Source organism: Ornithorhynchus anatinus, chromosome 14 (assembly GCF_004115215.2).
Source record: "Ornithorhynchus anatinus isolate Pmale09 chromosome 14, mOrnAna1.pri.v4, whole genome shotgun sequence".
Taxonomy (NCBI): domain Eukaryota; kingdom Metazoa; phylum Chordata; class Mammalia; order Monotremata; family Ornithorhynchidae; genus Ornithorhynchus; species Ornithorhynchus anatinus.
In genome coordinates this window covers 2,559,210-2,572,163 of record NC_041741.1, presented here as the reverse complement: position 1 = coordinate 2,572,163, position 12,954 = coordinate 2,559,210, and the positions used below count along the sequence as shown (strand labels likewise).

General features: G+C 52.6%; 1 protein-coding gene across 13 annotated transcripts in view; it reads left to right on the top strand.

Annotated features, from left to right (window-relative positions):
• KTN1 (kinectin 1) overlaps positions 1–12,954 on the top strand; it is a 61,411-nt gene that overhangs the window by 27,323 nt on the left and 21,134 nt on the right. For all 13 annotated transcript variants that reach the window (XM_029079343.2, XM_029079342.2, XM_029079347.2 and 10 more), the window contains exons 18-27: positions 2,442–2,476; positions 3,352–3,442; positions 5,831–5,899; positions 7,178–7,215; positions 8,376–8,466; positions 8,653–8,721; positions 9,347–9,384; positions 10,342–10,432; positions 10,536–10,604; positions 11,493–11,530. In XM_029079343.2, the coding sequence (XP_028935176.1) occupies positions 2,442–2,476; positions 3,352–3,442; positions 5,831–5,899; positions 7,178–7,215; positions 8,376–8,466; positions 8,653–8,721; positions 9,347–9,384; positions 10,342–10,432; positions 10,536–10,604; positions 11,493–11,530 (629 nt within the window). The remainder of the gene's footprint in view (positions 1–2,441; positions 2,477–3,351; positions 3,443–5,830; positions 5,900–7,177; positions 7,216–8,375; positions 8,467–8,652; positions 8,722–9,346; positions 9,385–10,341; positions 10,433–10,535; positions 10,605–11,492; positions 11,531–12,954) is intronic.

Here is a 12,954-nt window from a genome sequence, read left to right as displayed (position 1 = left end):
CCCATTTCCAGAGGAGGTGACTGAGGCCCAGGGAAGTGAAGCCACCTGTCCAAGGTCACCCAGCAGACGGGTGGAGGAGCCAGGATTAGAACCCGTGCCCTTCTGACCCCCGGGCTCCGGCTCTATCCGCAGATAAGTGCTTAACAAATACGATAAAGAAAAAAGGAAAGGAAAGTGTCTTTAGCGAACTCTCCGAGGGAGTCGGTGATTTTTAATTATTTTGCTGAAACTGTAATTAAACCAGGGAACCCCAGTGGTCTGAAAAAGGCGCCCGTCTCCTCGGCTGGAACGGCCCCAAGGGGGGGTCGGGCTTCGTGCCAGCTTGCTGGACCCCCCCGATTATCGAGCCTGATTTTCGTTGACCCTGCCTTGAATAATAATGTTGGTATTATTTATTACTATTATTATTTATTAATAATAATTATTATTATTGGTTGGTTAAGCGCCTACCGTGTGCAGAGCGCTGTTCTAAGCGCTGGGGGAGATCCAGGGTCATCGGGTTGTCCCGAGTGAGGCTCACAGTCTTCATCGCCATTTTCCAGATGAGGTCACTGAGGCACAGAGAAGTGAAGTGACCCACCCGCAGTCACAGAGCGGACAAGTGGCGGAGCCGGGATTCGAACCCGTGACCTCTGACTCCCAAGCCCGGGCTCTTTCCGCTGAGCCACGCTGCTTCCCGTCTCCCCCACTCCCACCTCCTCTCGGTTCCGAACGGCTTTGCCTGTCCGTCGACCGATCTCCACTCCTGCCCCTTGCGAGGGGGAACGCGCTGGCCACTGTGAATTGGTTCCCCTTCAGCTCAGTGAGTTGTACTTATTGAGCGCTCACTCTGTACAGAGCACTGTGTTAAGCGCTCGGGAGGGTACAACCGTAACACACATTGCCTGCCCCCAGTGAGCTTCCTCCCTCGAGCCGGAAGCGGCCTGCCGAGGTTTCAAAAATTCCAAGTGGCAGTTGGGAGGAGAACGGTTTGGGGCCGGAATTCCCGCCCTCCCCTCCCCGCATCCCACCCGGAAGGAGACAGCGAGCTTGTCGGAGAGGCCGCCAAAATGCTGTCGTGTTGTTTTTCCGGCTGCACGAGACGAGAGGACGGCGTGACTAAGGTTGGAGAGCCTGGGCGTCCGGCCCAAAAGAGGCAGGATCCGCCCCGTGGTCTCCGGACGGTCGGGAGCCAAAGCCGGGGATGGTATTTATTGAGCGCCCGCTAACCCCTCCTCTCCCCTTCTCCCACTCCCATCTGCGTCGCCCTGACTCGCCCCTTTTATTCATCCCCCCTCCCAGCCCCACACCGCTTAGGTCCAGATCCGTCGTTTGTTTATTTCTGTTAATTCATTCAGTCGTATTTACTGAGCGCCTACTGTGTGCAGAGCACCGTACTGAGCGTTTGGAAAGTACGATTCAGCAGTAGAGACCCATCCCTGCCAACGCCGGGCTTACGTGTCTGTCTCCCCCTCTAGACTGAAAGCTCACTGTGGGCAGGCAGTGTGCCTGCCGATTGTCCCGTTGTCCTCTCCCAAGCGCTTAGTACAGTGCTCTGCACACAGTAAGCGCTCAATAAATACGTTGGAATGAATAAATGAATGTAGAGATCGATCAGTGGAACTTGGAGGACGTTAGCGTCCCCCGGTAATTGGAGGTTCACAATCATCTCCTCCTTCCTCCTATCCATAAATGATTTCAGTTTCCGTAATTTATCTATTTCCATTCGTGTCCGTCTCCCCCTCTAGACAGCAAGCTCGCTGTGGGCAGGGAATGTGTCTTATATTAGACCCTCCCAAGCGCTTAATACAGTGCTCTGCACGCAGTGAGCACTCAATAAATACCATCGATTTTGGGAGTTTCTCCCTCCCCCTTTCGGCTGTAAACTCGTCAGAGGCGGGGATCGTATCACCCGCCTCCGTGCTTCCAAGCGCTCAGGACGGTGTTCTGCTCGGGAGTAGGCGCTCAGTAAATGCCACTGATTGCCTCCCAGCCACCGTAACCCGGCCCCGGAGGGCTCCCGTTAGGCCCGTCGACTTTTAATTATAGGAGGAGTTTAACCTATCTACAGGAAGACCTTAGAAACCAAGCACTTAGAGCGGCGCTCTAGTGAGCGCTCAGTAAATACCATCGATTGGAATGATTGATTAAGCTCTGTCTGAGAACGAGAGGCGGTCACTCCCCTGTGGTCTGATTGTACGTGAATCCACAGTAAAGCGAAGGTGAGGATTGTATCTTCGGTTTCATCGCCTTAGCTACCGCTATCGGAGCCCAGCCCCTCGACGATAAATGTCTTCTGCTTATCCGATGCTTTCATCTCGGCCTTATCGTTTTCCAGTTTTCCAAGGCGGTTCTTAGAACGCGGGGCCATTTAGACTCTCGAACCTGGCTCTGGCAGTATCTCGAGCGCTTGCTAATCTCCCGCCGGGCTATTAATTTCGATAACTCTCCGTGTTTTACAGGTGACAAAAGAGAGGTTGGAGCAGATGGAAAGAAGGTGAGAGCTCTAGCGGGCTTTCGGGTCCGACGGACAAGCGGCCCGGCCTAGGGGTTAGAGCCCGGGCCTGGGACTAAGGAGGACCCGGGTTCTAATCCCGCCGTGACCTCGGGCCAGTCACTTCACTTCTCTGGGCCTCGTGTGTGAAGTTGGGGTTACGACGGTGGGCCCCGTGTGGGACGTGGACTGGATTCAATCGGTCAGTTGTATTAACTGAGCGCTTACTATGTGCAGAGCACTGTTCTAAATGCTTGGGAGAGCGAGGCAGATTTAGCAGATGTGCCCTCTGTCCATAACGAGCTTGCAGTCCGGGGGAAGTTCAATCTGATTATCTGATATCCACCCCAGCGCTTAGTTACGGTGTCTGGCACGGAGTAAGCGTTTAAAAAAAAAAATACCACACGCTCCCCAAAATGTTTTTTTTAAGACATAAATGATGCTACTTTGGGTCGGGGGGGATGGGCAGAGTACTTTACCGTGTGCAGAGCACTGTAGCGAGCGCTTAGTGGAGTGGTGGGGCTGGTATTCTCTCAGTTGACTTGCATCGCTGGGTGTGTATATATGGAGAAGCGGCGTGGTGCAGTGGCTAGAGCCCGGGCCTTGGAGTCGGAAGGTCACGGGTTCTAATCCCAGGTCCGCCACTCGTCTCCCGGGTGGCCGTGGGCAAGTCGCTTCGTTCCTCCGGGCCTCCGTTATCTCATCTGTAAAATGGGGGTTGAGACGGCGAGCCCCAAATGGCATGGGGACTCTGCCCCACCCGATTTGCTTGTACCCACCCTAGCGCTTAGTACAGTGCCCGGCACATAATAAGCACTTAGCAGATACCGTCATTATCATTGTTGTTATTACAACTAATAATAATTTTGCATTTTCAGCATTCAAGAGAAGGATGAGAAATTAAAGACCGTTGAAGAACTCCTGGAAACTGGGTTGATACAGGTGGCTAATAAAGAGGAGGAATTGAAGGTACAGCTTTGATTGGGCGATTTTCCAATCAGATTGTTAGCCACTTGTCTGCTTGTGACCGTGGACAAGTCCCTTGACTTCTCTGGGCCTCAGTTACCTCATCTGTAAAATAGGGATGAAGATTGGGAGCCCCACGTGGGGTAGCTTTTATCTACCCCAGTGCTTGGTACGGTGCCCGGCCCATGGTAGGCGCTTACCAAGTACTCCTGAAAAAAAATTGACGATTGGTGGATCACCGCCAAGCCCAGCTTTTCATCGCCACCCAAGTGTCAATCATTAGTATTTACTGCGCACCTACTATGTGCGGAGCACCGTTCGAAGTGCTTAGGAGAGTACGGTATTTATCAGAGTCACTAGAACCGTTCCCTGTCCAGAAAAAAGAGCTTCCGGTCTAGAGGGGGAAAGCAGATATTAACATCAATAAATAAATGAGGGATGTGGACTGTATGTGCCGTGGGGCTGAGGGAGGGGGAGATAAAGGGAGCAAGCCCTAGGAGGGCTTAGTCTGGAAAGAGCGATCGTCTGTCAGGTGTGAAGAGGGAGAGTCTTCTAGGCCGGAGGCAGGACGTGGGCGAGAGGTCAGGGGTGAGGTAGATGAACTCGAGGTGATATTACCGACCCCCAAACCCGTGCGAGAGCGGCTGGAGCGTGCTGTCTGACGCTTCGGCCCGGCGTAGTGTGGAAATGCAAAAACGATGAAGTCGGTTTCCTTAGAAAGCCATATAAGACCCCAGGTGAGGCCGGGTCGGTCGGATGGAACTTTAGGGAGGGCACCGTGTGGGAAATTTGCACTGGACCAGCTTTCCCTGACTGGGCAGAGTGCGGCTAGAGGATTTCCTACAAGAAAATGTCGTTCTGGGGGTGAAGGCGGGGCGGCGAGGGGGGGGTCTGTGCTAACATTTAGCGAGGCCTGGCGTTCTTGGAGTCGGGCCCCGTGAGCCCTCCCCCGCAGCTGAGCCGGCCCAGAAAAACTAGGGGTCCCTTGCCCCCTGCCCTTCTCCAGACACCCCTCTGCTATCATTCATTCATTGTCGTATTTATTGAGCGCTGACTGTGTGTAAAGCACCGTACTAAGCGCTTGGGAGAGGACCCCATAACAGACACATTTCTGTCCACGACGACCTCACAGGGATCAATCATCTCAGTGTCGGCCTAGGGTCAGCAGCCGTTCATTCCGTCGTATTTATTGAGCGCTGACTGTGTGCAGAACGCCGTGCTAAGCGCTGGGGAGAGGTCAATGGAACAATAGACACATTCCCTGCCCTCAACGAGCTGCCAGTCTAGACCTGTTGTTTCATCCTGTTCACACGCCGGACACATTCACTGTCTAAACAATTGTGTATCAAGTCCCAGAAGAAGGAGCGGTCTGGCAGATATCTCTGCTGGAGGGAGCAGCGTGACTTGGCGGAGAGAGCCCCGGCTTGGGAGTCAGAGGTCGTGGGTTCTAAACCCGCCTCTGCCACTCGTCCGCTGTGCCACTTTGGGCAAGTCACTTCACTTCTCTGGGCCGCAGTTACCTCATCTGGAAAATGGGGATTAAAACCGTGATCCCCGCGTGGGACAACCTGAAGACCCTGTGTCTACCCCAGGGCTTAGAACAGTGCTGGGCACATAGTAAACGCTTTACAAATGCCAACATTATTATTGTATTATTAATTAGTATTATTGCAACAAATTCTCCTGGGGTAGAGCATATCTTGTGCCAATCCCTTCTAAACTACAAGCTCCTCGTGGACGGGAACCTCGTCCACCAAATCTGTTAGGATTGTACTCTTCCATGCAGGTGGTACAGTGCTCGGCACGCAGTAAGCGCTCAATAAGTCCCAGGGAGTGAAACAGGATCAAGAGGCGCGAGGATGTTCTAGACGTTGGGGATGGGGTGAAGGAAAGGGAGTTGGTTGCAGTGACTTGGAGTACGTCCTCTAGACTGCAAGCTCGTTGTGGGCAGGGAATGTGTCAGTTTATTGTCGTATTGTACTCTCCCAAGCGCTTAGTACAGTGCTGTGCGCGCAGTAAGTGCTCAATAAATACGATTGAATGAATGGAGGCAAGGAAAGGAGTGGGAAAAGAGCGGGGGTAGGGAGTGAGAAAAGTGAGGTATCCATCTATCGGTGGTATTTATCGAGCGCTTACCGTGTGCAGAGCACTGTACTCAGCGCTTGGGAGAGGACGCTGCAGCAGACACGTTCCCACAGTGGGCTTCCAGTCCGGAAAGTAGGAAGAAAAAGCGTCAGGCTTAACGCGGCAAGAGGAGGAAGGCACGGCGTAGAAAGTGGGCGTATTTGTTGGTTTAAGAACGGCAAGGTAGGCGCTCAGGAAAAAGGAAAATCCTTCCCCCCCGCGGGAAGGTAGCTCTCTGAAAGCCGTATCCTGTGTTTGTTTCCAAAGGTGTTAAGGACGGAAAACGCGACCTTGAAAAAAGACGTCAAAAGCCTTCGAGCCCAGCAAAGCGATCAGGTAGGGGGCGACCGGCCTGACGTCATCAAACCCACCTGCGGATCATCGGAAAGATATCAGTCGGCCACATAAGCGCTCACGTGCTTATGAAAGTTCTGCACTCGGGGTTTCAGAACTTTGGCACCCATCTGCCTCACTCGATACCATGGTGACCGAATACCGTGACGTGTTCAGTCGTTGGGCGGTCGTCACGATAGTGACGGTATTTAAGCGCTTTCTACGCCCCGGGCGCTCTTCTAAGCGCCCGGGTGGATCCGAGCTAAGCGGGTTGGACCCGGTCACTGTCCCGCATGGGGCGCCCGGTCTTAATCCCCATTTTCCACATGGGAGAACTGAGGCCCAGAGAAGTGAAGTGACTTGGCCAAGGTCCTGCTGCGGACAAGGGGCGGAGCGGGATTGGAATCGACGTCTTCTGACTCCCAAGCCCGGGCTGGCGTCACTAGGTCAAGCTGGTTCTCAGTAATCCTTCCTAAGGGGAGCCCTGAGGACCCACGGCTTGGCTGTTTAGGGGGTCAGTGCTCGCTCCCTCTCTCTCTGTCTCTGTCTCTCACATCACACCCACACACCCACCCTCAGTCCTGCAGACCCCTGCCCCGCACCCGCAGGGGACTCAAGCCAAAGCGACTCCCCCGTTTTTGGTTTCGTATTCAGCGAAGGACATGCTGACAGAATCTGGGAATCCTACTTTAACGATCATGCTTCGATCCAGGCGCCATACGCCTCGATTAAGCCCCCGCGGAGTGGGAGGGGACTCACTGACCCTTAGCGTAGCAAGTCCTTAAGGGAGGTTCCATTTCTATTATCGTCGTTATTATCGGAACTGATTACTATTAATAGTAATTATTAATGAGCAGCGTGGCGTAAAGGAAGAAGCACATCCCACGTGAGGCTCGTAGTCTGCATTTTCCAGAGGAGGAAACTGAGGCCCAGAGCAGTGACTTGCCCAACGTCACACAGCGTTGGGAGAGTCAGTTCCTTCCGACTCCCAGGTCCTGGCTCTATTCACTGGGTCACGCTGCTTATTAATAACGATTAGTAATAGTGAGAAGTTCCAATAGTAATAACGATGATAGAAATAGAAGTAGACCCACGCTGCCTCTCAGTCGAGTGGCTTGTCTGATCCCATAGGCAATCAGAAACAGAGCAGGTGCCAGGACTGAACAAGGAAAGTGCCTCCTGATCATCTTGTATGTACCCCGATGCCTAGTACAGAGCCTGGCACATAGTAAGCGCATAACAAATACCAGAAAAAAAACCCCAAAACCACTTCTATTGCAGGTGGCTCTCACTTCCCTCAACGAAGAACTCCAAAGAGCGTAAGTAACCTTGACTATCGTTTTCTACTCCGCTCGGTTTCTCTCCCCTTTCTTTACGCCCAGGATTTTCCTATTGGGCGGGCCAAGAATTTCACCATGTAAATGTAATCCTCTTGCAAAGAGGATTACTTTGGGGGCCCTCGGAAGCCAAGGGCATTTAAGCGCAGTCACTCATGTTTATTGAGCGTGTATTGGGTGCAGAGCGGTGACCTAAGCACTTGGGAGAGTGAGGTGTAATAACAGACGGAATCGATAGACACACGTTCAAGCTCTTTATGGGCAGGGAACACATCCGTCGTATTTACTGAATGCTCACCGCGTGCAGAGCATTGTCCTAAGCGCATGGGAGGGCACAATATAACAATAAACAGGCACTTTCCCTGCCCACTACAAGCTTACAGTCTAGAGGGGGAGACAGAGATTAATATGAATACTATAATAAATGCTCTATTGTTCTCTCCCAGACGCTTAGGAGAGTGCTTCGCACCCAATAAGCGCTCAATAAATAGACCGATTCACCTCAATTCCCACACCTGGTCAAGACGTGGATTTTGATAACGTATGACAAGGAGTTTTAGGGTTTTTTAAGGTTACTTTTTAAAGAATCAATCCCCGTGCAGCCTCAGAGTTTTTCCTGAAGCCATCCGACCCTGGAAATCTCTCTAAAACCAAGCCAACCTCTTGAGCGGGCAGAGAGCGACCAAGGAGAAACAGCCCCTGTAGTCAGTCGTATCTCATTCGGTGGTATTTATTGAGCGCTTACGGTGTGCAGAGCACTGTCCTAAGCACCTGGGAGAGGACAGTACAAGAATAGACACATTCCCTGCCCACAACGAGCTTACAGTCTAGAGGGCTCCCGGCTTCAAATTTGGGCTCTGAGGATGACACTTCTTTCTCCCTTGCTTTAATTGGTCCCTGTTCGTGGCCAGCCCAGTGGAGTTTTCATGTTCTGGCTCCATTGTCTGTCATAATGACTCCTTTTGTCCCCGAACCATCGGACAGAGCATGGATTCAGTGTCATACAAGAAGGGTTCCTGTGTTAACACACCAACGGCCCTCTCCGAGCCAATGTCGATCCCTTCTCTCCCTCCCAAGAATTGGAGGGTCCAGGCGATGGAATGGCTCTCTGCCGTCGTTAACACCGTGTTTCTCTACCTCAGGACCCGCGAGAAGGACGGGAAGCTCAAATCGGCGGAAGAGCTCCTCCAGGCCGAAGCGCAGAAGGTCGCGAGCAAAGAGAAGACCATTCAGGTACTCGAGCTAGACAGATGGGGACAGTAAGCGCTTTGCACAGGGCTCTGCACGCGGTACGCCCTCAGTAAGTCCGATCGACCGACCGGCTGACCGTCTCGCCTCCGCCCTCGCGTACGTACCGAGCCGGTCGCGTGGGATCCCGCCGTACCGCTGGCCGATCTTGTCCTTTCTGTCACCCTCAAGGCTCTGAGGCAGGAAGTGGAGGCCCTGAAAGAGGAAGTGGGAAATATCCAGCTCGAAAAGGCCCGGCAGGTAAAACCCCAATTCTGGGCCGGGGCGGGGAGGCTGGTTTTTTTTTTACAGAGGGGAAGTATATTGGAAACGCTTTTTAAAAAATGGTGTTTAAGGGCTCGCTATGTGCCAGGCACTGTACTGAGCGCTGAGATAGATATAAGCTAATCAGGTTGGACACGGACCCTGCCCCACCTGGGGCTCACAGTCTTAATCCCCATTTCCCCGGTGAGGAAACTGAGGCCCAGAGAAGTGAAGTGATTTGCCCACGGGCACCCAGCAGACTCGTGGCAGAGCCGGGATGAGAACCCAAGCCCGGGCTCTTCTCACCAGGCCGCTCTGCCCTTCTAATTCATTATATCCTCGGGCTCCTAGTTTGAGAACTGCCAAAGGGGGACGGATGGATCGCTCTGCGGTAACGGTTCTACCTCTAGGGTATCCCGTCGTCTGCCCTTCAGAGAAATTGGAGAGCAGTTTCCACCCTTTGCCTTTTAAAGCAGCTTCTTTCGGTCTTGAACGGGACAGATCCGTAGGTGTGAACCTCCACGATTGACCCCAGGAGACGTGGAGCATCTTAGTAGCTCAGGATTGGAGGGGCAGGAGCGAGAGCGGAAATTAATCTATCCGTTTGCTCGAAACCGTACAGGTATCCGTCACGGCCCAGATCCGGGAGCTGGAGAGTCTGTGAGTATCGCTCCCGAGCGAGGTGACCCCTGTTTTTCCTTGAAATATCCCTTCTAGCTGCCTGGGTTTCAAACTGAAGGTAGTGACTATAATGATAATAAGTCAGATAATTGTGGTATTTGTTAAGCGCCGGGGCGGAATACAAGCAAATCAGGTTGGACGCGGCGCCTGTCCCACATCGGGCTCAAAGTCGTCATCCCCATTTTGCAGACGAGGGAACTGAGGCGCAGAGAAGCGAAGCGACTCGCCCAAGGCCACACAGCAGAGAAGTGGCGGAGCCGGGATTAGAACCCGTGACTTTCCGACTCCCAGACCTCGGGCTCTAGCCACTAGGCCATGCTAGTGGCCAAGAAGCGCTTGACAGTTGGGCAGGGTAGAACTTCCCTCCACCATTTTGTAGTAGTGGACTGATGACCTGCTGATTGAAAAAGAGAGTGTCCCCTCTCGTTGCTATGAAAATAATAATATTCATATAGAAAATTATGATTAGTGATAATAATGCTCTTCCACGCCCACAGTGCACTAAGCGCTGGGGGGGTAAGTACAAGGTAAATTAGACACATTCTCCATCCCAAGTAGGATTCACAAGGGAGCGAGCGCGGACATCTCCTCCCCCCATTTTGCAGATGAGGAAACTGAGGACCAGAGGAGTTAAGCGACTTGCCCGAGGTCACACGGCAGATCAGGGGACGGGCTGAAATTAGAACTCGCAGCTCCCGATTCCCAGCTTTGTCCTAGGGCCACTCCCAGTTACCCTGCCTCAGACGTGCGTCACTTTCCCCAACTCGGGGTTTTACGACATCACCGTTGCGAGCGCCGTCCCACATCCGTTTGGTCCCCGCCGCCGCCGCCGGTTCCGTGAAACTTTTTAAAACCCCAGGTGCCTTTAAGAATCGGTTCCCCCGGGCCGTTTTCATTAACGTTTTATCTTTAACCTTTGGGGATTTAATTGTGCAGATTGAAAGGGAAGGAGGAACAGGTAAAATCCGCGGAGAGCGTGCTGGAAGAGAGGAAGAAAGAGCTGGCCGACCACGGAAAACGGTTACAGGTCAGGAGCGGGAATCCGGAGGGAGAGGGATTTCAGCCGCGCGCGTCTGTGTGTTCATTCAGCGGAGCGTCGTTTACATCCGTCTGCCCTTCTCGTCCCTAAGGCCCTTCAAGACGAAAACGCCTCTCTAAAATCACACGTCCAGGAGCTCGCACAGAAGAGCTCGCAGCAGGTATGACCCCGGTCGTCTTGTGGAACCGACAGTCGGTCATATTTATTGAGCGCCTACTGGGTGCCGAGCACTGGACTGAGCGCTGGGGAGGGGAGAGTAGAACCGAGCTGGATGACCCGTTCCCTTCCCACGACCGGTTTACAGTCTAGAGGGGAGGTTACACGGGAAATGGGGTCCCCGCTGATTGTCGGCAAATATCGATCCCGGCCTAAGAGCAGAAATCGTGATAACCGGGGTGTTGGTTAAGCAGTCAGCGGTATTTACTTTGTGCAGAGCGCTGTACTAAGCTCTTGGGAGAGTACAGCAATAAACAGACACATTCCCTGTCCACAAGAAGCCTGCAGTCTACAGGGGGAGACGGACATTAACAGAAAAAATTACGCGTCTCTATCTGAGTTCTGTGGGATAGAGGGAGCGGGGGAATTTCAAGGGTTTAAAGGCTACAGATCTATATCTGTAGTTTATTTATATCACTGTCCGTCCCTCGAGACTCTGAGCTCGTTGTGGGCCGGGAACGTGTCTGCTTGTGATCGTGTTGTACTCTCCCAAGCGCGTAGTACAGTGTTCTGCGTACGGTAAGCGCTCAGGAGGCAGGCGGTGCTGCAGGGGGAGGGCGTAGGGCCTAGTCGGGGAACGCCAGAGCCGAGCAGAACGCTAACAGATCCCGAAGCGAGTGGGTCTACTTCGTTTCATTCATTCATTCAGTCGTATTTATCGAGCACTTGGTGCAGAGCACTGTACCCAGCGCTTGGAAAGTACTGTTCGGCAGCAGATAGAGACAATCCCTCCCCAACAACGGGTTTCCGACGGAGTCCCCGGAGGACTGGGAGCGTGCTTACGTTGTCTGATTTTCCGAGCTGAACGCGAACCTCTGAACTTATCCCTTAGGCGTCTTTGGCACTACAAATTCAGGAGCTCGAACGTCTGTAAGTACTCTTCTGGGTGGGGCAAGTAAGCGAAGCTGGTGCGTCCTGATAGTTTCGGGCTGCTTTGGAGAGTTTCTGAAAAATTTTAAGGGGCCTGTCAAAGCAGGGAGCAGCATCTGGGAGAGGGAACTTGCTCTTTCCTTCCAAATGGAAAGCCTGAATTAAATGAGCTTATGGGAAGTTCTAAAGAGCGTGGATTGCTAGTCTTTTTTAGTAAGAGTGGGTGGTTAAATTGGTTTTTTGTTTCTTTTTTGGAGTTTAATAATAGGAAACTAGCACCTGAAATAATTTTTTTTATGATTATATGTTGCAATATATAATAATAATGACGGTATCTGTTAAGCGCTTACTATATGTCAAGCACCGTTCTGAACTCTGGGGTAGAAACAAGTTAATCAGGTCGGTCACAGTCCCTGTCCCACATGAGGCTCACAAGTAGGAGGGAGGGTGGGTATTGAATCCCCATTTTACAGATGAGGACACTGAGGCCCAGAGAAGTGAGTGACTTGCCCAAGGTGGCACAGCGGCAGAGCCGGGGCTAGAACCCAGGTCCTTCTGACTCCCAGCCCTGGGCTCTTGCCTCGAGGCTTCACTGTTCTAATCGGGGAATAGCATGACTGGGAGTCCGTGATCCAGGCAACTTAAATCTTTCCCTTTCTTTTTTTTTTTTTTTGAATGGTATTTGTTAAGTGCTTACTATGTGCCAGGCACTGTACTAAGTGCCGGGTTAGGACCAGCTAATCAGGTTGGACATGGTCCAGGTCCCACATGGGGCTCACAGTCTTTATCCCATTTTTCAGAGGAGGTAGCTGAGGTCCAGAGAAGTGAAGTGACTTGGCCCAGGTCAGACAGCAGGCAGGTGGCGGAGCCGGGATTAGAACCCAAGCCCTTCTGACACCCAGGCCCGGGCTCTAGCCACTAGGCCACACCGCTGATGGCAGCTGAAGAGCACTGCTGGATCCGGTGATGGGAAGCAAGAGAAGGGATTAGCTTTTAGGGTCCCTGGGAGTCCTAGGAGAGGAAGCCCCTTTGGAGTCAATCAATTAGTCATATTGATTGCTCCCTCTGCCCCAGAGAAACCAAACTCGATCTTTCCCAGGGGATGTCTGCACTGGACTGTCTAAAATGCCACGACAGGCAGGGCGGCCTAGTGGAGAGAACACGGACCCGGGAGGCGGAGGACCTGGATTCTAATTCCGGCTCCACCACTTGCCTGCCCTGTGACCCTGCGCGAGTTACTTCACTTCTCTGGACCTCAGAGAAAATGGGGATTAAGAGCGTGAGCCCCGTGTGGGACAGGGACCGTGTCCAACCTGACTAATTTATATCTACTCCAGTGCTCGGTACAGGGCCTGTAAGTGCTTAACAGATACGATTACACAAAACAGAACTATCAGCCTGGGTGAAACCAGATCTCTTAGGGG